This window comes from Rhododendron vialii, chromosome 1a (assembly GCF_030253575.1).
Source record: "Rhododendron vialii isolate Sample 1 chromosome 1a, ASM3025357v1".
NCBI classification, from domain to species: Eukaryota; Viridiplantae; Streptophyta; class Magnoliopsida; order Ericales; family Ericaceae; genus Rhododendron; species Rhododendron vialii.
The window spans coordinates 8,237,660-8,264,769 of NC_080557.1; the positions used below are offsets into that span (position 1 = coordinate 8,237,660).

General features: G+C 37.0%; 2 protein-coding genes across 4 annotated transcripts; both read right to left on the reverse strand.

The window, feature by feature from the left end:
• Positions 1-8,119: 8,119 nt before the first annotated feature.
• Positions 8,120-13,277, reverse strand: LOC131316034 (uncharacterized). 2 transcript variants are annotated; one of them, XM_058345307.1, is made up of 5 exons: positions 12,820-13,277; positions 9,788-10,044; positions 8,899-8,986; positions 8,631-8,697; positions 8,120-8,534 (listed from the first exon to the last, which is right to left on the reverse strand). In XM_058345307.1, the coding sequence occupies exons 1-5, from the start codon at positions 12,873-12,875 to the stop codon at positions 8,481-8,483; spliced, it is 522 nt and encodes a 173-aa protein (XP_058201290.1). In that variant the 5' UTR covers positions 12,876-13,277; the 3' UTR covers positions 8,120-8,480. The 2 variants fall into 2 exon arrangements, with proteins under 2 accessions (XP_058201290.1, XP_058201295.1); XM_058345312.1 differs by having other exon boundaries at positions 9,788-10,049.
• Positions 13,278-17,719: 4,442 nt separating this feature from the next.
• On the reverse strand, positions 17,720-21,044 carry LOC131316068 (uncharacterized). 2 transcript variants are annotated; one of them, XR_009196997.1, is made up of 3 exons: positions 20,696-21,044; positions 19,233-19,389; positions 17,720-18,150 (listed from the first exon to the last, which is right to left on the reverse strand). XR_009196997.1 is itself a non-coding variant. In XM_058345342.1 (3 exons), the coding sequence occupies exons 1-3, from the start codon at positions 19,548-19,550 to the stop codon at positions 17,994-17,996; spliced, it is 369 nt and encodes a 122-aa protein (XP_058201325.1). In that variant the 5' UTR covers positions 19,551-20,295; the 3' UTR covers positions 17,720-17,993. The 2 variants fall into 2 exon arrangements, 1 of the variants encoding a protein (XP_058201325.1); XM_058345342.1 differs by lacking the exon at positions 20,696-21,044 and adding an exon at positions 19,496-20,295.
• Between the last annotated feature and the right edge of the window lie 6,066 nt (positions 21,045-27,110).

A 27,110-nucleotide genomic window follows, 5' to 3' on the forward strand; every position in this document is an offset into this window, starting at 1 on the left:
AATTTTGCCTATTAAGAACCTAAGAAAATGTTGTATTGATTGATTGAGAGAGAGAGAGTACGCGATAGATATTCAAAATTTATTAAGAGAGTGAGATACGTGGGCAGTGATCTGAACACTCCTACCTCTAGCAAAACAGAGCTTGTAAGACTGAATGACTATAATGTCTCTAATAATTTTGGTTCGTATCCTTTATGGTCCAAGTTTGGAACCGTCCAAATCTAGACCATTTATTTCTATAATCAATCGTTCAAATTTTACAAGTAAGAGTCTTCGAGCAAAATCCAAACCATTGAATTTCTCTAATACCTAAGTTGATTAAATATTCGGTGTTTGGTTGAAATTCTTTTGGTATGGATTAAGCATGCAATATCGACGCTATTTCCTCCTTTTTTTGGCTGTAAAATTGGGAAAATAATATTTAAAAAAATGTATTTGCCGAAAAGGATTCACCCTCTAAGGGCATGTTGGATTGACCAAACTAAATATTACTCCATCTGATTGCAATCTAATTTTCAATGGACTAAATATAGAACGTAGTACGCCCACTTGAACTATTGAAAATTTGACAAATTAAAAAGTCAATTCCTTTTCTTGAAAACTGATAGAAATCTATTTGAAAACTGATAGAAATCTATTTGATTAATTAGTATTATGTCACAACCCCCTTGAATATCCACTTTTTTAATCTACCAAGTGTATTGTGTCATGTGCAATAGAATCCAAGAAACCCATTAATTCCTGCTATTGGTTTTGTATATGTGTGGATCTTTAATCGGGGTGAAGCCAAATTTAAAGAAATTATAAATTAACAGAAATTAAAATTTTTTTTTTTTTTTCAAACAGATGTCTCGGCCAACTTGCACATACCTTGACTAATTCCGGGCCGGGCCCCTGAAGTTAGTGTCTACAAGGTTTGGATATATCGTTTGGCCTTCATGAAATTTGAACTTGCGACCTCTTGGTGGTAAGCCCTTTAATTGCTTTTTCATATTCATTTGGGCAAAACTCTAGGGATTAATAATACCTAAACTTGTACACACACATAAAGTCTAGAAATAGGACCGATAAATGAGCTGAACAAGCCTAGCTGTGAATTGTTTGAGCTTAACTTGAATGTTGAACGTTTATCAGCTTGACTTGTTTAATTACTAGGCAAGAAAAAAAAAAGACCATTAATCGAGCCGATTACAAGTCAAAATTAAGTAGGTTGAAATATATATTTTTTAATCATCGTGAAAGCCAAACAACGTCTACAAGAAAGTAGGTTGAATTTGTTAGACATTATAAATTGGTCAAGTCCAGTAATAGCTTGCTCAAGTACTCTTAATTTAAAATTTTAACGAGCTTAAAAATTAATCATACAAATTCAGTATATTTACGTAACAAATCGGTATTGAATGAAGTTGTAACGAGTGAATAAGCTCGAATTCAAGTAGTTTAGTTCGTTTTATCGGACCTATGATTGGTACCACCAACAAAAAGGAAGAACCAATAAATATAATTAAGTTATATAACCAGCCACATGGTTAAATGCATTGAGTAATTCTTATTCGTTTTGGGTCTCAAAATCCCTGCGCACAATTATTCCTAATATATTTTTTCTATTTATTTATTTCTATTCATTACTCCCAAAAACGTATCTCAAAACCCAAACCGCGAATAGGGTCTAGACTTAAAATGGGTTCAACGGTAGAGTGGGTACAAACAAATTTCCAAGGAACCTAGCTAGTTTTCCTGAAATCGCTGCCTTTTTTATAAAGCTAAACTCAGTTTTAGCCCCAAATTTAGGTATCGGTAACGTAACAGATGTTTGCATGAAAATGTGTTCTAATATAATACCAGGTTAAATGAAGTAAAGGAAAAATAGACTTATTTTCTGGTACGAGTTCTGTTGACAAAAAGAAACTTCGCAAGAAATTAAGCTAGAAATCTTTCTCTATCTTTTCCTGTATGAAGGTTCGAAACCTTCTAACTTTTACGTATTATCAACTCTTCTAAGATCAGACCGCATGAAATTTTGTTTCGATTTTAATTGGTTCTCGCAAGTGGACGACTCAATGGTATTAAAAAAACAAAAAAAGGTTAAACGGTAAGGATTACGTATGGATTTCAGACGGAGAGAGGTGCATGCATTGAGCAGGAGGTGGCATGGCCTGAGCTGATGTAGTAGTAGTAGACTAGTAGTAATAAAATACCAGGCCTTAGAATGGGGCCCAATTATTAATAGAAATATGTGAATGAGAAATTGAGTGAGAAGGTCAGGTGGGACAGAGAGAGAAACAGAGGGCTAGGATCATTGCATCTCTTTCTGAATTTGGAGAGAGAGAGAGAGAGAGAGAGAGAGAGAGAGAGAGAGAGAGAGAGAGAGAGAGAGAAACATCTGTTAATTCGATCACTTTCTCAGTTCCCACTTGTGGCCTCACTTTCTTCATTTTATATGCCTGGTCGGTATAAGAAAATGGGAATAATGAAAAGAACAAAAAAAAAAACTTGGTCGGTAGGAGAAATGAAAGGGAGAAACTATTCCAATAAAATACTTATCTCTGTTCAAAAAGAGAAATTAAATACTTGTGAAGCTTCATTCTTTCCTCTCTCCTTTTTTGTTTTTGGCCTTTTTTTCAAGGGATTTTTTTTTGGAAGAGGAGGATCCTCTTGATAATGAAGATGACCGAATTGTTTTCTGTGGGGCTTTTGTGGGTTTTTCCAAAATAACTTCGATGATCGAAATTGTTCTTCCTTTAGAATTCGTCGACAGCTACAACTACGCTGCAAATTTTGCAAATCGAATTTTGATGGTATTACTATATAAAAACACTTTTTTTGAGATTGTAGTTTACCTTTTGTCAAAATAAATACGTTCCTAAACTATATTTATTGAAAGCCGATAAACATAATTTTAGGTACGATTAATGTTCTCGACAAACTCAAAGAATGAACGGTTTCAATAATCAGAGTGGTGCTGGAAATGACGCACAAAATGATGTACCGCTGTAACAGTGCTATTAGTCCCTTCTAGGAACAAGAAAAGATTTGAATCCAAAATTAATACTAACAATTAAGAGGCAACCTTTAAACCAAAAAAGACTCCACCAAACATAAAATGGTAGGGTAAACAAAAAGAAAATGATCTCTAGAAATATTTGTTCACAAAGAAAATAGATTCTTTCCTTCTTTCAAAGCCAAAATAGATTCTTTCCTTCTCTCTCTCTCTCTCTCTCTCTCTCTCTCTCTCATTTAAAAATATCTCTCTCTCTCTCTCTCTCTCTCTCATTTAAAAATCTCTCTCTCTCTCTCTCTCTCTCTCTCTCTCTCTCTCTCTCTCTCTCGTTTAAAAATATCTCTCTCTCTTTCTCTCTCTCTCTCTCTCTCTCTCTCTCTCTCTCTCTCTCATTTAAAAATATAACCAAGACACAAGTTGATTGTTTTCAAATGTTGTCTGCCCATTCTTTCAACCTGAAAGTATATTTATATATGATTCACTCTTCTTGTCAATTAAGGCAGACATTAAGTGCATTTGCACCATATGAGTCACTATCATTCATGACTAATTTCCTTGTCATTCCCTAAACTTTGTGCTAATTTGTCCAATTTAATAGCTCTTCCCTTTAAGTTGAGCATATGATCAACTTGCAATCCAACTAATAATAAATTAATTAATTAGATTCATTAATCAGATCATTAGCTTTAGGTCTAGGCCATAATTCCAACTGCCCTTGGAAAAAAAATCTTGATTTTTCCTGCTTTGACAAGTCACCAATTAGCTGCAAATCAGACAACTTGTTGATCTCAATGTGAGAAAATTAGTGTTGCCAGTTCATTGGTTAATCCTGTTAATTAATCAAGGTCTTTTGCAGAAACTAACACAGCATTTTGTCAATAACAACCGAACATCATCAGCATTAGGTAATCCCGAGAGTTGGACTAGTGGTTAAGGCCTGAGAACTCGTTTGATTCGTGAATTAACTATCTAGGATATGACTAACTGTACCTCATCTTGAGTTAATCCATTTGTTTTTGTTGGAGTTGTTTCTCCCCCTAATAGGGCTTGTAGTTGGGCTGGACTTCTGTAATTGTGAAATTTTTGGGACTGTTTCTACCGCTAATGGTGTTAGTAGTACGTTGGACTGGACTTATAGTGATTGTGAAGTTGTTTTAAAATTTACGTAATTCTTATTCTTATACTTGTATTCTCCTCCTGTTTGGCGAAGAAAAAAAAAAACTCAAAGTGAATTTAATTAGTTTGACAGGCTCGAAGCTTATCAAACAAATTAACTTGTTATGTTTTTCAAACCACAACAAAATGGTTGATCGCTCGAGACACACAAATTGCGAAACCACAAAGCAAAGCATTTTCATTTCCTGAAACCAAGAAGGAAAAGAATGTATAGATAAACTAATGACAAAAAGTCTACGACCACAACTCCGGACGCAGTTGCTATGTCCGGAGTCGTTCAGTGAATGTAGACTCGTGTGCATTGAACGCTCCGGACACTTTTATTTCCGGAGTCGTGTTTTAAAATTGTGTTACTAGCATTGCTCTTACCGGATCCTAAGTATAATGCATTGATTTGAAAGTCGCAAAGTATAAGGTTAGGATAATCCCGTGAAAAGCTGAGAATCTACGCGGTTTCCCAATTTTTTTAAGAATCGCAAATGGAAGTTTAATTAATGGATAAACAAATTCCTACAGTATTCTATAGCTAATTAATGGATCAGCACAATATTTTAATGTTAGCAGAGCCGGCGCTGAATTTTTTTAATTGAGTAATAAAACTAAATATTTGGGAAACAATTTAAAATGAATAGTGGCCAAATTGGTCTGTCGGATTAGGGATCATTTGGAAGACTAGGTTCATTGTAGTTTAACCCTTGAACCATCAAGTTGCAATTTAATTTCATTCTTTTGTTTTTTTGGAAAGAAAAGGTCAAGTTGTTATTAAATAGTAGTAATTATAGGATGCTGTTCGGCAGCATCCCTTCAAAGTTGTACTGAACAGTCGATCCAGCCGTTCATTTTGGCACAAATAGGTCGAATTGAATATGAGCGCAGACAAATTTAAACCATCAATTGCTCGGTTAATAGCTGAACCATCGAATGCCAAGATGAACAGCCGAATTGGCTGCTCTACATTCGCTTTGCAAGGTGCTGCTTCATGCTTGGCAACCATCCATTGCAATGGACGGTTTAAATTTAAAATGAGGCCCTACGTACATTTCATCGACGGTTAAATTTAAACCGTCCATTGCTCGGTTTTACAATTTAAACTGTCCATTATTCGGTTAATACCAAGCATCTGGAGGGCCTCATTTTAAATGTATTAGAAACAAAATTTACAAAACTAAGAAATCGCGATGCCCAGATTATAGATACCATAAATTTATGAAGGACAGATGAATAGAAATAAGGCAAATTTCTCCCTCTATTTGATGAATAAAGAGAAAACGACTGTTACATATCTAACGATGAAAATTGTAAAAACTATTGTTGTCTTTTATAAGATCGAAAAAATTACTGTTATCCGATCGAATGCCTGTAAGAGTGGTAAAATCTATTCAAATTACGGGAATAGCTAGCACGAAATGAATTACTAGTACAAGCTTTTAGAATGTCAACAACTTAAAATCAAAATTGCCGCTAAAAGGGTTTGTCGGGCCGTTAACTTTAGTGTCCTGAAATTAGTCGCGGTGCACGCAAGTTGGACATCCGACTATAGAAAAACATTCGTGTAAAACAAGATACTATCAATTTGCTGTTGTAGCTGTTGGAAACGGCAGATCACATTGCTATACTAAATGAGCAAAACCATATTACCGTTATCAATGCACTATTTGGATGTATGAATTAGTCAAGGGAAAGAAAGAAAATAAATGGAAAAAATGAAATTAAAGTCCGAACCTCCTTTTAATAGGGTTGCGCACGGTCCAGATCGGATCGGATTTCTATGAATCCAATCTTAATCCGCGAGTCACTGTTTTTTTAAAATAAAATCCGTGTCCGGACCAAAAGTCTCACGGTTTGATTTCAATCTAAACCGTGACTCACGGTTCGGTCCCGATTTTGTCCACAGATTGCATCAACCAACGACCAAGTAAGCACTTAGCAAGAATACAATCTTCAGTTTCTACAAGTTCCTCAAGCATTTCAATCTGCCATCTTCCACGGAAGAAAGAAACATGGATTTTCAATTTTTTTGGTGTAATCTATGGCACATGAAGTCATTACATTGCAGTCCACTTCCAGTTCCATTTATATAAAAATAAGTGTTAAAATTATAATTATTTACTATATGTTACATATATACTATATTTTTTATATTTTTTTTAAATATTTCATGGTCTAGATCGGATAATCCGCGGTTTTCAAATAAAAATCCAATCCTAATCCATATCTCACAGTTTTTTAATTTTCGAATCCGTGTCCGGACTATTAATCCACGGACAAAATCCAAAAGGCACGAATCGGTTTGGTCCGGACCGGTTTCATAGTTCACCGGATTTTTTGTGCAGCCCCACCTTTTTGGTAATTTAAAGCTGGCTAACAAATGTATAAAAAATTTGAACGAGCTATTAACTAGCTGAACTCGAAATTGAACTCAAAGGGAGTAGTTTATTTAACAGCCCTAATATTACTCTGGAAAGAGGAAAGAAAAAGAAAGGAATCGTTTAATGAAACCCAGTTACTTTTGGTTTGAGCAATCACACGAATACAATTTTAAAACACATCTCCGGACACAACTGTATCTAAAGTCATTCGATGCATATAGCTGGGTCCAAGTACATTCAAGGGTTCTCGGCATAGTTGCGTCTCGGAATATGTATTTCTAGACTTTTTCCGATTGGTTTCTATCTTAGGCCGTGTTTTGGGAGTATCTAGTGCGGTATAAAAGCTTTGAAACGGAGATGAAAGAGAAGAAAAAAAATAAAAAACAAAAACGACTACATGATAAGACTCCTTAAAGTCAATTGCAAAAAGAAAAAATACAATCAGAAGAAAGATTAGAACATTTTTAGATTCATGGTAGGAAGAAGCTTGCAAGAAACATAGCTCAATTTAAAATTAAAAAAGAAATGTTGATTCATGCATTAAGACACCACCCTCCATGCATTTTGAAACCAAAACCATGATTCTGCTTACATCCAAGTCAAATATAGTACTAACTGATATAAGTATGTCGGCAGACGAGCGCATATACCTCATGTCCGCACGTACAATTTGCCCGGACATTCTGAGCTATCAAAGAAAAACAAAGTTCACATATATAGCTGATGATACCATTGAAGTACACAATACTCTATGCTAACACTATTGAGTGAAGCGCATAAACTTACCCGAACACTCGGTTATTAGAAGAAAAAACACACACTATTGTGTGAAGAGAATTGCTCCGGCGATGAACCAAACACTGGCGGACGCAGACACACACCCCTCTTGTGAAAAAGAATCAAGCAAACAAACAAACAAACAAAAGCGCGCAATATAAATTTACAATACTGGGTTCAACAACAGTACATAGAGTGCTGCTTTTGGATATCAAGAATCTCATGAGTCTAGTTTTCTGCACTTCAAGAAAATGAACAGCATAAACTCCAAGGGGTTTGGCCAAAAATACATAACAAAGGTGATAAGTGCTTGTTCTCCATGCATTAGCATGTTGGCATTCCATGGAAGCCAAGCATTCCAAACCTTGGGATCATTGGAGGGTCGTTAACTTCAGGGCTCTGGAATTAGTCAAGGTACGCACGAGCTGACCCGGACTTCCGGTTATCCAAAACAAAGAAAAGAAAATGAACAGCATAAACCAAGTACTGTTCAGTAGTTTTCTCTTCTGCTACTTCTTTGAATAACATCCACTACAAGAGTGTGTGCGGAGTAAGAGGAAAAACGAGCAGTTTCTTACGAGAGCAAAAAGTAGAGAGCCATTTCCTTTGCCAATGCAAATAGAATCATGCCAACCTTTTTTTGATGGTTAGAATTAAGAGTTGGCTGTTCTCTTTCAATAACACAGGCACAAAACGATCAAACCGGCCAGAAGAAAAACCCTTCCCCGAGTTTCTCTCTTGAACTTAATGAAATCATAAAGCACAAGTGAAGCAAAACCTGATATAAGAGGCTAAATTGGTTCAAACTTGTCATCATCTCCATGTTATTGATAGCTCAATTCCATGCCAACGTTGATGCTTCCATATATTCAGATAAGATGCACGGGGGAAGATCTATTCAAATACTAGGTATTTACAGAGGAGGAAAGAAATCATAGATGAAAAATAGAAGGTTGATCTCAAATTGGTTTGTCACATGGCAATTGAAATGCAACCCTTCACCTTTTTCACTCTTTTCATCCGTAGGACCGTTGACAAATCTTTTGCTCTTTTTTTTTTGTGCCCAGATGCAAACCCAGCTCCTGAGTTAAATCTTGCAAAGATGGTAGTACTTCAATATATACGATGAAAGCTATAGTACAACATCGAGGAGTTCCTCACTGGTACAAACCCTCCTGCTCCCACATGTCTGCTAGAAATTCTACCATTTCCTGTCCATTAGATTTAGGATGCTAATAACTGTTAGCAACAGCCCAAAAGTTACCAGATATAAACCTAAGTGATTAAAGAACCAAATGCCGACTTACGGGTAGAGGGATTGGTTGAGGACATCGTTCGTTGGACCCTAGCATGTTCTCACAAGGCCCATCCCAGCTGCGAAAAAGACACAATTCCAGTAGAAATTGGATAAGAAACACAGGATTGAAGGGAAGAAGTATCAAGTGAATACACAGAGAGCAAATCATAAGCATCAGAAACTTGATAAATGGTTGGGATTCTTGGGAAGAAGTATTAAGTAGGTGCCTCTATTCCGCTCTCACAGAATCAGTATGGTATTGAAAACAACATAGAGACCTTAATCTGGGTTTGCGGAATGGTCTATGGTTGTCAGTTTTTCTATTTCCACTCCACTGAAGCCTGGTCTGGTTCCAGAGAAGAAGACCTGCAACAAAAGAAACTACCATACGTTACACCACATGCTTCCAGAGAATGAGAACAATAAATTCTGCGAAGAAAAACACACTTCAATATTAGTCAACCACTATTACGAAAAGCACAATGACAAGCCAAGATGTCAAATGAGTAACAGACTTAAGCCCAAAACTTTCATGGAGACCATGGGTGGATTGTAAATTAAACAATGACCGAGCATGACAGCGATTCGTTTCTTGGCATTCTTAATAGAATGGGTGTCGAGTGATTTAAACCTTAATGTTTTGTTTGGATAGATGTGGATTTCAGGTGAAGGGATTTGTCCATTATTATGCAGATATAATAACTCAAATTTAGGTCTTATCGTGTGACGATTTAAAATTACATTCATATAGGAGAGCTTTGAAATCATTCATTCCAAGGACCAAGGTTGCATCATGCATCATGCATCCTTCATTAATATATATACTTGGAATAGGATACCTTTAGAGGCACATATCTGTTTTACCCCTAAACTAACCGAATTGTATGATGCGCATCATAGCATAATCTTCATTCAAAAATAAGATACGTTTTGAGATACAAAGTTTTACATCTAAACGCATAGAACCATAGGATACTTATCTCATATTGTAGGATTTTGCCAACACTGATAAGGACATTAGTTAAACAAGGATTCCAAAAATATGCATCTCTTCTACCTCTAATCCATCTGTTACTTAACAAGCTATCAAGCATGGCCTATGTTTTGTGGGAATTGAACTTTCAATCTTTTGAATCCACATCTGTCAAACCAGAACCTAAAACTTACCATGGTTTACAAATTCAGAATGGTTGCTAGTGCTGCCGGTGCCGAAACTGTGACTCAGGCTCTGGTTCGATATACTGATAGATGACATGCTTTTCTGAGATTGAACTGTGCTATTATCCATCTCATATGTGCTTGTGCTCCAAAAATCGTCAGATGCACTGGGTTTCTTTACTGTCTGCCCTTGGATTCTGAGTCCCTTTGAGGGCTCGTCCACAGCAGTAATTGGCGTGGGTTTGATACAGCATCCAAAACAACCTCTGCTCTGATACAATTTAGTTTTATTTACATATACAAGAAAATTCCAGCAGAGAGGTAAACCTAGTTTGTGGCCAGAACTAACAGCGTTGGCAGATCAATGAAAAACAAAACATCAGCATTCTAGTCATCAAGACAGCCATGATGGCTCCCTGTTTTTCAATTGAACTTTCGTGAACACAACATAAAGCAACCACACAGATGAGGAAGGAAAACCTCTCTAATACATCTACAAATGTAAATGCAGCATCGATATCAACATTCTCCTGAACTGTATTTCCCAGAGGTTCGGGTATATCACTATACCCAGTGAAGAAATGTCGAAGAAATAACAGACAGCACACAGATCTGCCTGAATATGTCAATGTTCTACATCCATAACCCAGACGCAGCAATTTGACTATACAGGCACCAAACAAAATAATTCATGGTGCAATTTGATTTTGCACAATGCAGTGTGTGTGGGGCCCACCCAGAATGTGAGAGTGTGTGTGCCTGCGCACATGCGCAAGTAATTGTGTATATTTCTGTCGTGCTAGCAAAATTGGAAGGGTATATGGCAGCGAGGAGTTGCAGCCAAAATAAGGATCAAAGCGTTAATGGGTAAAATGCTCCAGTACATGAAAACACATGCATCACCTACTAGCAAAAGATAAATTACTTTCAATTTGAAAATCAGAAACAGGGAAAGCACATGTGCAATCCCTAAACGCTAGGAGTACTTATAGGTATTAAGTTTGATGTGGAGTAATTCTCCTTCCTGAAGGATTACTCTTATTATTCCCTTCACCTTTTCCTTTCTCCATATCTGAATGCTCAGATACAAAACTAATATCTGGATCGCACGCCTAAAATATTAAGGAACTCAAGCGACCCGATACTATGATTAACAACATTTGATCTCAGCCATCAGATATTCAACGCATACCTTTCATTTCTTTTTTGGATCAGAATGAAAACATGCCTTTCTCCTCAGTCAGAATTCAACTGCTTTTATACAACAAATAGTGTTTCATGCCTTCCTCATCTGGTCAGAATTCAAATGATTTTATACAACTCGACTGTTTCCCATGCATGGGGCAGATGCTTCTGCAATAAGGAATCATCACATACTCAGTGCCCATCCTCATTATTGAGCATCAAAAGCGCCACCTCGAAACCCCTTGCCCAATAGTTGTGAAACATTAAGTGAATTAAGTTCCTCCATTGCATATTCATAGTCCAAGTCTAGTCAAGTTTGTAGTCTATCAACAAACTAATGGATGGCCAAGGAAGTTTTTTCAACGGCTTTGAGTCTCATTGACCTAACTTTAAAAAACCTGGTACCCGACAGTGTTGCGGCCACTCAAGAATGACATATACAAGCCACGACTGAAAGATTGCAACCTTAAAGAAAGTTCCAAGTAAAGGCTATTAGATTCCAGACAATGGCCATCTCATCATCAACTTCTCATTCTCCAACATGTAAAAATTGTGCAATTATAAGAATATTGAGGCATCACTACTAAGAAGGACCTAGGGTTAGCTCTCTCCATATTACAAAATAAACCATCACAACCACTCCTGCATTTCACCACCAAGTTACAAGCCTTCCATAATTGCACCTATCTCAACATTCTTCCCCTAAGAGGATAAGGTTTTATATCATATATTGGGCTATTGGCAATCGAAGCACATACATCACCAATTGAGTGCAATCAATCTTTAACCTCAATTTTCTCCAAACTTGTCTGTTAACGATAAAACCCCAACTGGCTTTTTTGTACACTCCTAAGCTTCCAGCCTCGAGCTTAAAGATAGATCCATCTATCATCGGCTGAAAGTATACAAGACTAATGCTACTGTCAAAAATGAGTTCTAGATAACTTTGGTTCTCGGCCAAAACTAACACATTTACTGAGTTTAGGTACTTCTAATGGAAGTAAAGAGGCAAACATCATGCATTAAATTCAGCAAAAGTGCTTTCCTTTGACATTGCTGAGAAAAATCCAAGTTGGCAACATTTTTTTCTGTTGCCACCCAGCTCCCTTGCTCAAGCTATTGATCAAATTATCAAGTTGATTCGTCAAAAGCTCAGCTAATCAACTCATATAGCAATGTGGGCACAACCATAAAAGAGTTCAGGAATTGGATAGGTGAAGAAAGGCAGTTTCTTCGGAATTCTTACTTTAGGTTATTTTTCTGGTAACTTTGGTGGTTCAGCTACCTTTCTAAGAGAACAGCATCGTATGAGGCGCTGAGGTAAGAAAATCTAAAGGTCAAGATTGGTAATCAAAGACCATTTTTCTCCAAATATTTGTTTGTTCTGCTTTCAATTAAACAAACGCATAAATACATTCCACAAGCAACTAACCACTTTGGTCATTCATGGGAATTAAAATACACATCTAAATGGACCAAGAAAGAATAAGGCAATTTCAGCTTCCAAAGAACTCACAGCTGCCATCAACTAACGGATTTCAGTTCCTATATGGAAATGGATCCTCTCCAGTCCAAACCACGAGACTATATGGACCGTCCATTTGCTGCAATGAATGGTTTGGATTTGCTCATAAACGCTTACTGCTGAGAGTTTTTGAGCATTGATTATACCAGTGAATGGTCCGATCTGAACTGTCTCGTGCAGTGCAAAATTCGGACGAAATTTACCAATCGCTCAGACCAATTTATTAACATCTCTATTGTAAGTCTACTCCCTCTATATTCTCATCATCCAAACATAATCCAAAAGTCAACAAAACAGAGAAATAATGAAATCGAGTGTACTAAGCACGTACCTAGCGCAATTGATAAAGCGATTGATCCAAGCGGTGAATGAAGTGTTCAAAATCATCTCTCTCTCTCTCTCTCTCAAAAACACTTGTCGAGACGCATCGAATCCCACCACAAAGTTCCAATGCGAGTAAGGATCTGGAAATCGTATAGGGTTTCAAATTACATGAATTGACAGACACAGAAATGTCTGGCTGTGCAGGTATATGTGTATATATTGTAGGGGTATGTGTGTGTATAGACAGAGAGATAAGGTGAAAATGATGGTCTGAAGCTTTGAGGACCTTTGTAAGAGAAGTTTCTCTCTCTCTCTCTCTCTTCTCTCTCTCTCTCTCTCTCTCACTCACACTGGGGAATGGGGATTAAGCTGAAAGGACGATAACTGCCGCCGCCACTTGATCTTCTGCTTTCCTGCCCAAAGTGGTTAAGTTACTGTTGTGCTGTTCTGAGCGGCCGTTAGCATGAATCAAGATCTGGTGATTACCCATGTGACAGTATAAGACACAAAATGGACGGATCACGAGTTCATTTGACGATCCAAACCGTTAATTTTGTAATTCTTGATGCGTTTGACGTCCGACAAAAAAAAAAAATCAAGAATAGTGGATGTTGGTATTCGTTTAGAAGAATCATATTTGTCGCATGAGGAATAGATAGTCATGCTCTGATTGTTTATTTCTTTTTCTGTCTGAAAAATATGATCAGGGCCAGCTCTGAGATTTTGGAGGCCTAAGACGATCTTTGAAAGTGATGCCCTTAATTATTGTAAACGAAAATCAAATAAAAAGTCAATCACACAGAATAATTTTGATTCGGATATAGTATTTGTTTGTAATGAGAATTATCGGAGTAGTAGCGTTTAAGGGGGCAAAAAGATGCATCCATACATCCACCACACTGAATAATTTTGAAGGGCTCCAGAGATTTTTGGCGATCCAGTGACCTTTTACTCCTCTTTTTTGTTTGTTTTTTCCAGCATTCTGTGTTCCATTTTTCTGGGCCATTGGGGTTTAAGTATAAAATGTCTTATTGGGTTTAAAATTGGTCCCTAAAACAACACATATATACTAGATCCTAAAAATAAGTGGGGGCCCTATTTTTTTGACATTTTTGGGGGGCTTAAGGCCCACGCCTCTTGAGCCTTAGCCCAAAGCCGGCAGTGAATATGATGAGACCAAGTTTTTGCCGAGCTCTCCTTTTCTGTCTGAAAAATACGATGAGACCAAGTTTTTACCGCGCTTCACCAGCTTGATTTTTTGTATGAACGTTAACGCATCAACTTGCTACATGAATGATTTATATCGTGAAACAGAATCTTGACGGTTTCTGTTTCTTATCACATGAGAAAACCTTGATTGTTGTTTTTTTTTTTTGGTCAAAAGGAAATTGAACCTTGATTGTTATTGTAGTCTAATAATATATTCAATGTGTCTAAAATAATTACGTCTGAAAAGTTATTTCATATCATATGAGATAAAATAAAATACTAGTAATCCATAAAATACAACAATTCCGAGTTATTTTTACGAGGGTAGTAGTTTTGTTAGTTTACCGAAACTAATCGGAAGAGAAATTTAATTATCCAACTCTACGAATACTCACGATTGTAAACAAATATATGGAGGTATACTTGATGTATTTTTCTTTGTATAAAATTTCAGTAAATGTAAGGTCACATATGCAAAATATTATACTAACAAATTAAGCCTATCCTATGAAGAAATTTCAACTCCTTGGGATCGCGTGACTCCACTCCCCACTATGTCGTCCGCCTTTGTGATTACCTAAACACACATCTTGGCCCGGGACTTTTAGGGTTTGCTCTTTCATAAGGTTTTCGTGTTCAGTTCTTATTACTAGCAACACTTGGGCCACCTCACTCATTCCACGCATAAGCATGTGAAAGAACTGTGGAAGAATCTGTAAAGATTAGTTCGAGGCGTGCACAAATTTGTTCAGAATAGCCGGCTTTACCTATAAAGAAAAAAAACATTGGTACTTATAAGATACCAATCTCCCCTTAAATTGTTCTTGACTTTTGATGTCAAATAGTCTGAGGTCCATTCCCCTCTCTCTCTCTCTCTCTCTCTCTCTCTCTCTCTCTCTCTCTCTTACTTTTTCGATGGGAGAAAACAATTCTAGAGCTTGTCAAAAAAAAAAAAAAAAAACAATTCTAGTGAAATTTGCAGCCGACAGTGGCATGTAGTACTTCATTGGCAATTTGGCATACAATTCAGGAGTGAAAATTTTGCAAAACAAATCCAAATCAATAGTACTACTGTGGGAGCCCTTTCATGTGTACATACCACAGACTTGTCACCAGTCAAGAAATTTGAAGCCACTTCGCATGTATCTGCTTGTATGAATTTTCAGGATGAGTTACATTGATGACAATTTCTCGGCCTTTTTGCCCCGTATCGAGAAAATAAAAATGGGATGGAGATGATCTCTGTTTTCCTAGACCCGCCTCTGGTTATAGTAATTAATACTTTTATATATGTCTATGTTTTTAAATATAATGAGAATAAAATACCAATGAACCACAATTTTATTTCGTGTTTTCTTATCTTTTTAACTCTCATCTGTCATCAATAAATTTGGTTTTCTTGTCAAAAACCTTTCCCTTTTTTTTTTTCCACAACATATTTTGGGATAGCATTAGTATAAAGGTTTTGATTTTCACACCCTTTTTTTTAATATCCACACTCCATTTTTTGTCATTTAGCAAAAAAATACACTTTCCATACTAGAAGAAAAAAAAGGAGTGTAGATATCAAAAAAGAAAGTGTGAAAATCAATTCCCTTTGTATAATATAGTAAATTATAACAACAAACCGATATTGCTCCATCAACTCAAACAGCTTGGGAAGCGGGGGCGCTGCTATCCCTTAGGGGCAGCAGCTTGCGGCTGTGCCCGAGCTGCGGATCCACTCCGGTCTTGCCCCAATGATCGAAAGTGTTCATTTTGTAGAGCTCGTCGAGTGAAACAATTGTGCAAAAAAAAATCAACTCAATTGGATATTATTAAGTACCTGATTGGAACACATATCACTCTCGGTCCATTGGTTATAATGGATTTGATCAAATGTTTCGGATCCATTTTTTTCAAGATAAAAAAGTTCCGATCAGGCACTTAATGATATCTAATTGAGTTGATTTTTTGCATAATTATTCTATTCAAAAAACTCTATGAAGTGAATGCTTCCGATCATCGAAACGAGACTGGAGTGGACCCACAGCTTGGACATAGCCGCAAGCTACTGCCCCTAAGGGACAGCAGCGCCCCCGCATCCAACGGCCTGAGACCTCTCCTAAGGGCACCAAGGCTATTCTTTGGCTCCGCCACCTTTCCAACATTTCCCGCCCCGACTGTCCAAATAAGGAATGGGGCGAGAACTGGCAATTAATGGCAATGCGACTCTGACCTAGCTCATTGCCATTCCTAATCAATTATGCAGACAAAAATTCAAAACCTGTTTTTCCAAATAAAAACTAATCATTATTTTACTTGTTATTTATGTTTAGCAGATATGATTTAAAAATCCGAAAACATCACTCTTCCCAAAAATGAGATCTTACTCAAGAAACTTTTTTCTTTTTTCAGAAAACAAAAAACTAATTTAAAACAGTGAAAAATAAGGTTTTTGAAAAAATGTACCAGTAACCAAAACTGTGCTCTTTTGATAGTATGTGCACAAATGGGGCTTGGTCCATACGATAGATAAAATCAATTTAATTACCACTCGCTCCGTGAAGTATTTGGTACGCAAACTTAGGCTTTTAAAAAAATGTAATTGTTTTGTTAAAAAAATAAAAAAAAATTTTCACAAATCAATAGATAACAATAAGTTCTTTTACATTGTGAAAAAAAAAAATAGATTTTTTAACAAAAAATATAATTTTTTTGTAAGGCCTATGTTAACACGTTGGATGCTTATTTAGGAATGGAGGGAGTACTATATGCTTGCCAATCCATATACCCAGCTAGTTAGTCAATCATCATTATCCAACCAGGCTCAATCATTAAATTGATAATTCAGTGGATGCAATTGGCATGTTTCAATCGACTTAATAATATCTACAATTATGAGGTCTTTGGCCTCCAGAAGCTGCAAACGGAAGTCAAGAATGCATTTAGAGAGGCCAATCAATGAGCGGATGCGAACGTCAAATCAAATTTCGGTTGTAACAGAGTTATTTTGGTTTCTATTCGAAAATGTATGCTGAAGCATCTCTCCGATGATGCAAACGGGGTGACCTGCCCTGTAACTTTGTCCGTTTAATCATTTGTCTAAGTACCAGTTTAACCACACACCAAAAACAAAACAAAAAAAACTCATGATATTTTGTCGGGACATACGTGTTACAAGGATACTTCGAAATGATTAAAATACAAGTGTACGATACTCGGCACTCGGATAAGGGTAGAAATTCTTGTCCGAGATATCACGTCAGACATTCAACCTACTAGCATATTTTATAATTCGAAAGAACTATGCGTGGAACTCCTATATTATCCGTGAAATGATCTAAGTCAGTTCGAAAACATTATATACGCGAAAATCAAAAAAAAAAAAAGAAGGAAATTTGGCCACCCGACGCCCATACCCAAGTCTCTGTAGAATAGTTGTGATCCAATAAGCCTTCAGATAAGAGTTACTACACTTAAATATGTACCCTTCTATTTCAGAAGCTAGCCAAAACCACCCTGTGGGGCTAAAAAATAACACATGCTGAAAACTTTAAAAACAATGCACTTACTATAATACCAATGTGAAGTAGATTTGTTCCATAGCCATGGCATGCCAGGTCTAAGATTCCTTTGAATTCTTTTGCAGAGCGCAGAGTCAAGAGTTCCAATTATGATTCCTTTTTCATTCCCAAAATATAGAAGAAGAAACTAACTTAAACAATATTATCAAGACTTCCCTAGCAATATATGAACTGGAAGATAGGATTCCAAACAGGAAGCAAACACAAAAGTTTTTACAGCATTCTTCTTCCCTCGTTACCGTGAAATAGTGTGCCTCGGCATCCAAACTGATATAAATCGAGAGAGGACGAGAGCAAAGGATGAGTGCGCAAGAGAAATACAACAATATAAGAAGCAAAAATGCCATTCAAGGAACCCCAAACATGGGTACAATCTGTAGGAAGTTTCACATTTCTTCCGTACCTTCTAATGCTTACTGCCCTGATTGAATAAAAGAGAAGCCAGGCCCATTCTCCGCCCAAACATAACAGAAGGTTCATTATTTTTCTGTATAAGAGAAGGAAGACCAGCTCTGAAGCTGTAGATAAGTGAAGTCTCCTGATTGGCACTTGTCTCTGAGGACCTGGAACAAATTACAATCATATAAAAATAATTAGAAGGATATTAAACTGCTTACGTTTGGCTATATTGCCGACCTAAAGAACCTTTGTTAGCGATATTGTAATCTTAGGTCATGCGCCATCCAATTGTCCACCTGGTGAAAGGGTGGCTTCCTTTGAATGAGGAATCAGGATTACATATCCACAACTAGGGAAATCTCCTAGTGACTATATAAATGCATGCACAGAAGTCACGTGCTTGTTTACATGCATGCAGATATTGCCATTAGTTTGAAATCAATAGATGAGTACTTCGACAGAGACAATATCAGATGACTTAAGGTAGAGTTCTGAGATCACATAGAATTCTCTCCCATTCCAAGAATTGTTGTAGATGCAAAAATTTTGGAACTACTCCGGATTACATTGGGAAAGAAGCTGTTGATATCAAAACAATTGAAATGGCCAGAAATATGATTCAAGCAGCACAAAAGAACTGAGGAAAGAGCAACAATGTGCAGCTAAGAAACAAGGAACCCGGGTCATGCCCAGCAGAAATTAACCCACATTAGATAACATTAACTTATGCATTATAAGCAAAAGGAACTCCTATACAAACTAGAAAGATCATGGAACAAGTTCTGTAAAATATGCCCTTTGAACAATTACATTTTAAGCAAAAGGAACTCCTATGCACACTAGAAAGATCATGGAACAAGTTCCTTAAACTACACCCTTTGAGCCATTACATTTCCTGTATACTGTTACATAGTTTACTATTTGTGGTCTTCATTAGAGTTAACTAGTGACTACAGAGTATGATAGTGCTACGGGAAACAAAACACCAATGGATAATCGAAAATCTCAACTAACGAATACGCTCAAGCGACACTAGAAGAAAGGACTGAAGAGAAATTTTTTACTATCTTAATGATTTGTACAAGGTAGAATTCCCAATGATGCACCAGTACTTCAAGGAGGAAGGTGATTTTCTTCATAGTTCATACGAATAACAGCATGGGTGAGTCAGCACACAGTTGCACAAATAAATGGCTTACAGTGAAGTGAGGAAAGAAACAAAAAGCGACCGTACAAGAGTACTTACGTTGGAGGCAGTGGGCTTTCACACGCAAATGTTGACATGCCTTGTCGTTGTTTGTGCTTGGGGTTGACTGTGCACAGTACATATACCCGCCCACGACGTTTCACTGTCCTACAGAACTCACACATCTTCTTCACAGATGAACGCACCTTCATAGCAACTGCGGATGGAAGTAAAGCACCGATAAGCCATTTATCCAATAAGCAAGGGTGAATCACAAAAGCTGTGGTTATAGTACAAGTTATCTCATGGAATTCATGTTTTACCATGTACAAACAAGATCCACGGTCCATCTAGCATGTTATAAAATTGCTTGCGCATTGGCTGCCCATCTGAAATTCATCACTGCTCCAACAATTCCCATGGTATTCCCAAGTAAAATACCATGTGAACACCATCAACTGAAAACCAAGAACTCGGAGTACCAGCAAAAGCTGCTAAACTACCAAATCCTAAAAACTAATTAATATTGTACACCAAAAAATAGGATAAACTCCGTCGTTTCTCTAGGGAACCCATCAAATACCATGCGAACCCCCATCAGCTGAAAACGAAGAACTCGCAGTACCAGCTAAACTACCAAATGCTGAAAACTAATTATTATCTACCAAAAAATAGGATGAACTCCGTCATTTCTCTAGGGACCCATCTTCCCTACCTAAACATCCTTGATCATTTTAAGGAAACATCCTAGGAAACTTATATATTGCTTCTCCAATTCGTACAAGCTAATCTACTCTTCGTACCCTGATCTACTCACAGAAAACACAGCTTGAGCTTATCATTACAATACAAAAGTAGTCATGTATCATTGAACCACTTAGCTACGAGCGATACTACTGTCCTTGCAGAAATAGCGAAACGATGCATATATTTCCACAAAAGGTTTCCATAATTTGATCAAAATTTGACACAGCATCTCCAATCAGGTGCCAAGGTCTACCTACTAGGGTAGAATCCATCCTCCCTGTACTACTTAGAATCCAAATTTCACAGCGTTGAAACCTAAGACTCAGACATGAGTTCAGATGACCAATTAAAACCCAATGTCAAAAAATTATCAATCTTATTAAGTCTATATGTTCAGAAAGAAGCACGACACGCAGAAACAAATTTCTAATCGAATCTCCATTCTAACAGCCTCAAATGATAATTATCAAATTCCATTGCAGCATTTTCACCAAGACAATGCTCGAAAACCCTAACCAAAACCCCTATTTACTAATAATAAGTAAATTAAACCCACGTAGAAATACTAAAACTTCGGACCTTCCTACTACTGGCGAGATCACTCATCCATGATCAATCCCTCAAACCCTAGAACACGTGCGGTAACAGACAAGCAGAATTTCGTATTGCTCTGAATCGTGTATACAGCATATCAAATCAAAACTAACATATGCACACCCGAGTAAACATGCATGCATAAACCTAGTTGTTTACATATAGAGAGAGAGTGAGAGTACCTTGCTTGATGAGAGAGAGAGAGAGAGAGAGAGAGAGAGAGAGAGAGAGACTTGAGCTTGGAAAGGTGTTGCTGTGAATCCCAGATTGCGCAAGTGTTCTGGTCTAACGAAGCATGTTGATGGGCTGGGCTTGAAATGTAAGAAAATCAATGGGCTTTAACTGGCAAACCCAGATGGCCCATCGTTTCAAACTAGAGGACCTTATTCGTTTTTCCAATTGATTTTCGATGTGTTTGGATTCCAAAGGGGTTCATTTACATCAGACGGCTCCGAATACGTCTGATGTTTACATCAGACGGCTCATACTCTCAGGTGATGCGTTCATTAAGTAAAGATTTTCCATTAGGGATTGATGATTAGGAGGATCGATCCAATTCGAAGCTGTTGATATATATATACGTGTTGATCGTACGATAAGAGTTCTAGTTCATTTCGATTAACTTGGCTAATAGAAATTGTTGCCAAACCCTGCGCCAATTGACTAGATTTGATTAATAAAGCGAGGAATATCATTTTGCTAGATAACTCAATTTTTTCGCAAATTGTGACCGTTGAGAATAAGAATATTATATTATGTACGAGTCATATTGGGGGTACCAAGGTTTTTTTGGGAGCCGCTCATGGAATTAGTAAATGGTCGTAGTCAATACACAACTATGCGTATAAGTTGTCACTTACGAAAAGGTTGAAGAGAAATAGCAGATAAACCATCAATTAATTAATCCGCAGTCACGATCATATTTACATACCCAAGTGTACGCACACCACCAATTTGTATAAGACCTAACACTCATGTAGTGTGTATGTAACATGAGTTTAGTTGGTTTAGTGACTTAAACAAATGATTAATTAACGCGTTAATCCTTATCTCCTAATCACAGCCCCTTACCCATCTTCTAATATATTAATGCTCTAGCAATTCAACCCTTTACATTTGTTAGAGCTGGAGGAGGCTTTACCCACCTCTCCACCTAAAATTGCAATTTGAGGGCACTTTAGTTAGTTAAAAATTAAGAATATTATATCATGTACGAGTCATATTGGGGGTACCAAGGTTTTTTTGAGAGCCGCTCATGGAATTAGTAAATGGTCGTAGTCAATACACAACTATGCGTATAAGTTGCCACTTACGAAAAGGTTGAAGAGAAATAGCAGATAAACCATCAATTAATTAATCCGCAGTCACAATCGTATTTACATATCCAAGTGTACGCACACCACCAGTTTGTATAAGACCTAACACTCATGTAGTGTGTATGTAACATGGGTTTGGTTGTAGAATGATTGCAAATCTGTTTAGTATTCGTTTTTTTGGCAAAACCATCAGGCCTGTATGTGTCATGTGCCAGGGTGACCCATTAGGCCATTACATGTGACATTTGATTCATTTTAGATTTTTATTTACTGGGTTTAAAGGCCCTCATATCACTTTTACAACCTTTCCTATTGGATTGTAATGCAATCGTTCGGTAATTAGAAGTCAGGAATCAGGCTCTGCGGTCTTATTCACGGTTAGACCGCGTCAAGATGACACACCCTTGCAGTCACATGCACAATCATCGCCTTTGCCAGGAAGTGTTGTTCCCTTGTTGGCGTTGTCGCTTTTCGGTGGACCAAAACCATATTTCCTGATCTCCAAATTTTGAAGAGATCGACTAATTTCGAGCCTAAATCGCACCACAATGCAAGTTAGGTAAACCTGTTAGTGGAACCACCATGAGTATGACATATACTCATATTTAACAAGATGATGTTGGCAAATTAGAAGCAAATGCGTGTAACTTTCCATATTAGTGAATGACTTTCTACTATTGTAAATATTACTATCTTATAATTATAAGTACATGTTAGGTTTTTGGCCAACCTTTTACCGAAAGTTATAACATGATCAAAAGACGTCATTGACACTATCCGAGTACAAAAAGTATTTCTTGTACGTCAAGCGGTTAAAGAATTAAAACAACATGACACTACGTTAATTATGTGAGGTCTGGAACAACAAATCAAGTCTAATAGCTAGACTATTACCGGACGAGTGTTGCTACAGGTACCGAAATTGGGGGACCGAAATCGGACCGACGGCCGCCGGCGGGCCGTCTCCGGCCACCGGACGGCCGATCCGAGCCGTCCAAAAATTCTAAAAACAAAAACCGAGGGGGCCCACGCGGGAATCAACGTCATCCGAGGTGTGTAGGGTGCTTGATCGGAGCACCCCTTTTCGTGTGTATATGTGTATATACACACGAAAAGGGGTGCTCCGATCAAGCACCCTACACACCTCGGATGACGTTGATTCCCGCGTGGGCCCCCTCGGTTTTTGTTTTTAGAATTTTTGGACGGCTCGGATCGGCCGTCCGGTGGCCGGAGACGGCCCGCCGGCGGCCGTCGGTCCGATTTCGGTCCCCCAATTTCGGTACCTGTAGCATTTTTGATTACCGGACAATCCAAGAAATAACGTAACACGGAAAAGAAAAAAAACTAGTAACAAAAGATTTTCGCCATGCAAATTAATGATCAGAGGATCAGCTATTGTGTTCAGTGTGATTTGACTTCTTGACCTCCCAGTGAAGAACGTACAATGTACGATAGCCAAGCGAGGATAAAAAGAAAAAAGGATAGCCAAGTAGTTGGTTAGTGACTTAAACAAATGATTAACGCGTTAATCCTTATCTCCTAATCACGGCCCCTTACCCATCTTTCTAATATATTAATGCTCAAGCAATTCAACCCTTTACATTTGTTAGAGCTAGAGGAGGCTTTACCCACCTCTCCACCTAAACTTGCAATTTGAGGGCACTTTAGTTAGTTAAAAAATTAAAATGGATTCCCCTTTTTTTAATAACTCAAGCGTCCGGCTCAGCTTATTTGTATCTGGACTAATTGCGAGAGTCCCAATCTCGATCACCACTCACTTGCGAACGTCCTAGTTAATGGACTGGTCACAAATGAGTTGATAGCACCTAAAAAATTTTGAACCTGAAATCTTGATCAGTAGGGTGAGGGGTTAATGGATTCTCCTTTTGTAATAAAGAAATACTATATAAAAATAGGGCAAGCAAACATGATTCTAGAGAAAACTAATGAAAGGTTGTTTCAATGAGATCACCTAGACTTGCCCAGGAAAGTCATTTCCCTTTGATTATGCAAGCAAAATGCCAAAAGGAGGATGATGAATACTGGAAACATTATTGGTTCCTTTTTGTATTATTATATTACATATTGTGTTGCTTTGGATGAGCAAAAGCATTTTTTTGACTAAATGGAGATCCATGGACCACTTAAATAGAAACCTATGTTTTCTACCATACCTTTTTTTTTTTTTAAAACAAAAAAAAAAACGAAATAAAGTTGGTGAGGTCAGGAGATGGCTCTTGGAATCACCTAACCGTGAGATTTGAAGATGTCATTATCATTTGTTAATTAACGTGGTGATTGGTTTTAATTTTCTTTTATTATCAGGTGTCCCGATCAGATTGCGTACTTCTCAACTAATTCTGGGACTCTAAAATTAATTACTGGGCAAACCTTCAGGGGCTCCCAGGTTTAGAATGTTTAGCTTTCGTAGATTCGAACTTGCGACCTCTTGAGAAGCAAGTCCTTTAGTTGCTTTCTTATACTCACCTGGCCAAATCTGCGGGGTTGTAACTGCTCTTAATAAATTAAAATAGCACTATTAATTTGAGAGTGATCCGTCACTTCCCACCATTTTGTTTAAAGTTGTGGGGATCTGGCACCGGTTTGCATGAAAGATTAGGTCACCATGAGGGATCGAGGTTTTATTAGCTTGTTGTAGGCTTGTACGTAACATATATTTTCTCAAGTTAATAAAATATTTTTCTTACAAAGGGAGGTTGTAAAAAGTCAACGTTTAATCAGTTGGAAAATTTGCAGGAATATGAGACTTAAACTCATTCAAGCCTTTAGCTGTCTATTTTTGAATAATATTATGTTTATAAACAAACTGAGGCTTTAGTTCATAGTTCAAAGTTCAAATTCTAGCACATGTCTATCTCTGTGTAATTTTTCTTTCTTTTTTTAGCAATACTTCGTTGAGGATTCAAGAGACATACGAATATACGAATCTGACTTCTCTACAGTACTGGGTTTAGACTAAAGAGGGAAGTCTGTGCGATATCGGTTGTCCAAAAGTGTTATTAATGATTCAGTTTTCTTAAAAAATTCTTCCCGAGAAGGGTTTTTAACAAATCTAGACCATCTTTCGACTGCTGAAATGTGATTAATTCTTAAAGTCCAAACGAAAGTTGGTCATACAAAATAAAGGGGGTCCCCCAGGACAGAAGTTTCCAATTAATTGGTGAATCAGTCGAACATTAATTACAACGATGGACTTTGCTTGTAAACAAGAAAAACTGAAGATATAGGATAAGATAAGAAAACCTCTTTGAAAAAAAAAATGTCAGATAAGAAAACAGATATATCCTTTTGATCCATAGTTTCTAAAATTTCTGCATAGGGGACACAAGGTCTCTTTTAAGGCTTGAACAAGGGAGCACATATGGAAGGTGGAGATTCACAAGAAAATTTTCTAGATGCAAAATAAAATTTTCTAGATGCTCTAATTTGTTTCTCTCTTTTTTATGGATTGTGCTTAGATTCTTCTTTTTGTCATCAAGGATGGAGCCAGGGGACAAGCGGTGGCGGTAGCCACCACCACAACGATTTTAGAAAATGGTACTATTATATTAAAATAAAATATTTTATTCCCAAATTATATAGACTTGCAAGGCTGCAACCACAAGATTTTTCATTATTTCCGTTCTATAGAAAGTTTTTAATCCTCTCTTTTTTTTTTCTAAGAACGGAGGCCCAAAAAAATAATCCATTACCAAATTCAATAGGCCAAGTGAAATATTATCAAACATGATGTTTAAATTAAGTAATATCAAACTTCACACTGTATTTGTATGCAAACTTTGGGGGGAAAGACAAAAAGCGCAACAGAAATAAAGGAAGTAACGTATCAACAGTTGTGATTGAGCGGCATCAAAAAGTTCGAAGAAACCTTCTTCAAAGTCAAGAAAAATACACTGAGAAGAACATTGCTAGAAGTTTTAATGTTGATTCTATGATCGATATTTTTGACCACATGAAAGAGTATCACAATTCAAGATTACTCACTTTAGTAGATAGATTAAATTAAAATCACCACTTCTTGGCACTCTGTGTGCATATGTAACAAACATCATTTATTATAGTTTTTAGTATATTATTCTAATCTATTTTTTTTCTGAAGTCGATAAATATGCATATTGTGATCCGCCTTTTTATTTTTCCAATGTAATGATCCCCACCACTAATGTCAAATTAATCCTTGTTCCGTTCCTGTTGTATGTAGTAATTCCTTTGAAAGTGGCGGATGATTTTATTTTTTGACAAAAGTGAGAAGATTTTATTAATCTGACAGGCAGAAACGCTTATACATTAGAAAGAAAATGAACCTTTGCCCGATAAAAAAGAAAAAGAAAGAAAGATGACTTTATTGAATGGAACCTTTTCCTGATAAAAAAGAAAAGAAAAGAAAGATGAAGATTCCCAGAATATCCCTTACATAAATGTATGGAGTACTATATAGTATATAGTTTGTATGTTTATGATTTTTGGATCTTAATTTGCAATCCTCAAAGCATGGAGAAGTAGAGATTGTCACATGGAGCTTGTCCAAAGATCCCAAACACTACTCAAAAAAACTACAACATGTTGCCGGAAACAGTCTTTTAAACAAAATGCCTGTGTTTGGCTCTCAAGTGGAAACAAATGCTATAAATAGACTACTACTAATTTTTAGTACTAAGCTGAATTTATTTTTCAGACAAGTAGAAACAATCCAGAAATTCTACTACTTTAGGGGCGTACCATGTATGTGGTCATATAATTTTAGCGTGTGAGCTCTTGCGAATCTTCTTTTAGTCAAGGATTTCCTACCTTTCTCTTTCTAAAAAAGAGAGTATCAAAATAGCGGCCACACTTCCTCTTCTCCTTCCCCTCCTTCCCCCTTGGGTTTATACCCTAATTTGGGCGGCGGGAGGGGAGGGGTGGGAGTGATGCATCATTTCCCACCATTTTTTAAAAGTTGTGGGGTTCTGGCACTGGATTGCATGAAAGATTAGGTCACCATGATCATGGATCGAGGTTTTATTAGCTTGTTGTAGCATATATTTTCTCAAGTTAATAAAATATTTTTTTCTTACAAAGAAAGGGATAGGTTTTATTTGGGCCTCCTCGCCATTTCTTGGTTGTATAAAGTCAACGTTTAATCAGGTTGAAAATTTGCAGGAATATGCGACTAAAAAACTCCTTCAAGCTTTCAGCTGACTATTTTTGAATAATGTCTCATGTTCATAAACAAACTGAGGCCTTTAGTTCATAGTTCAAAGTTCAAATTCTAATACATGTC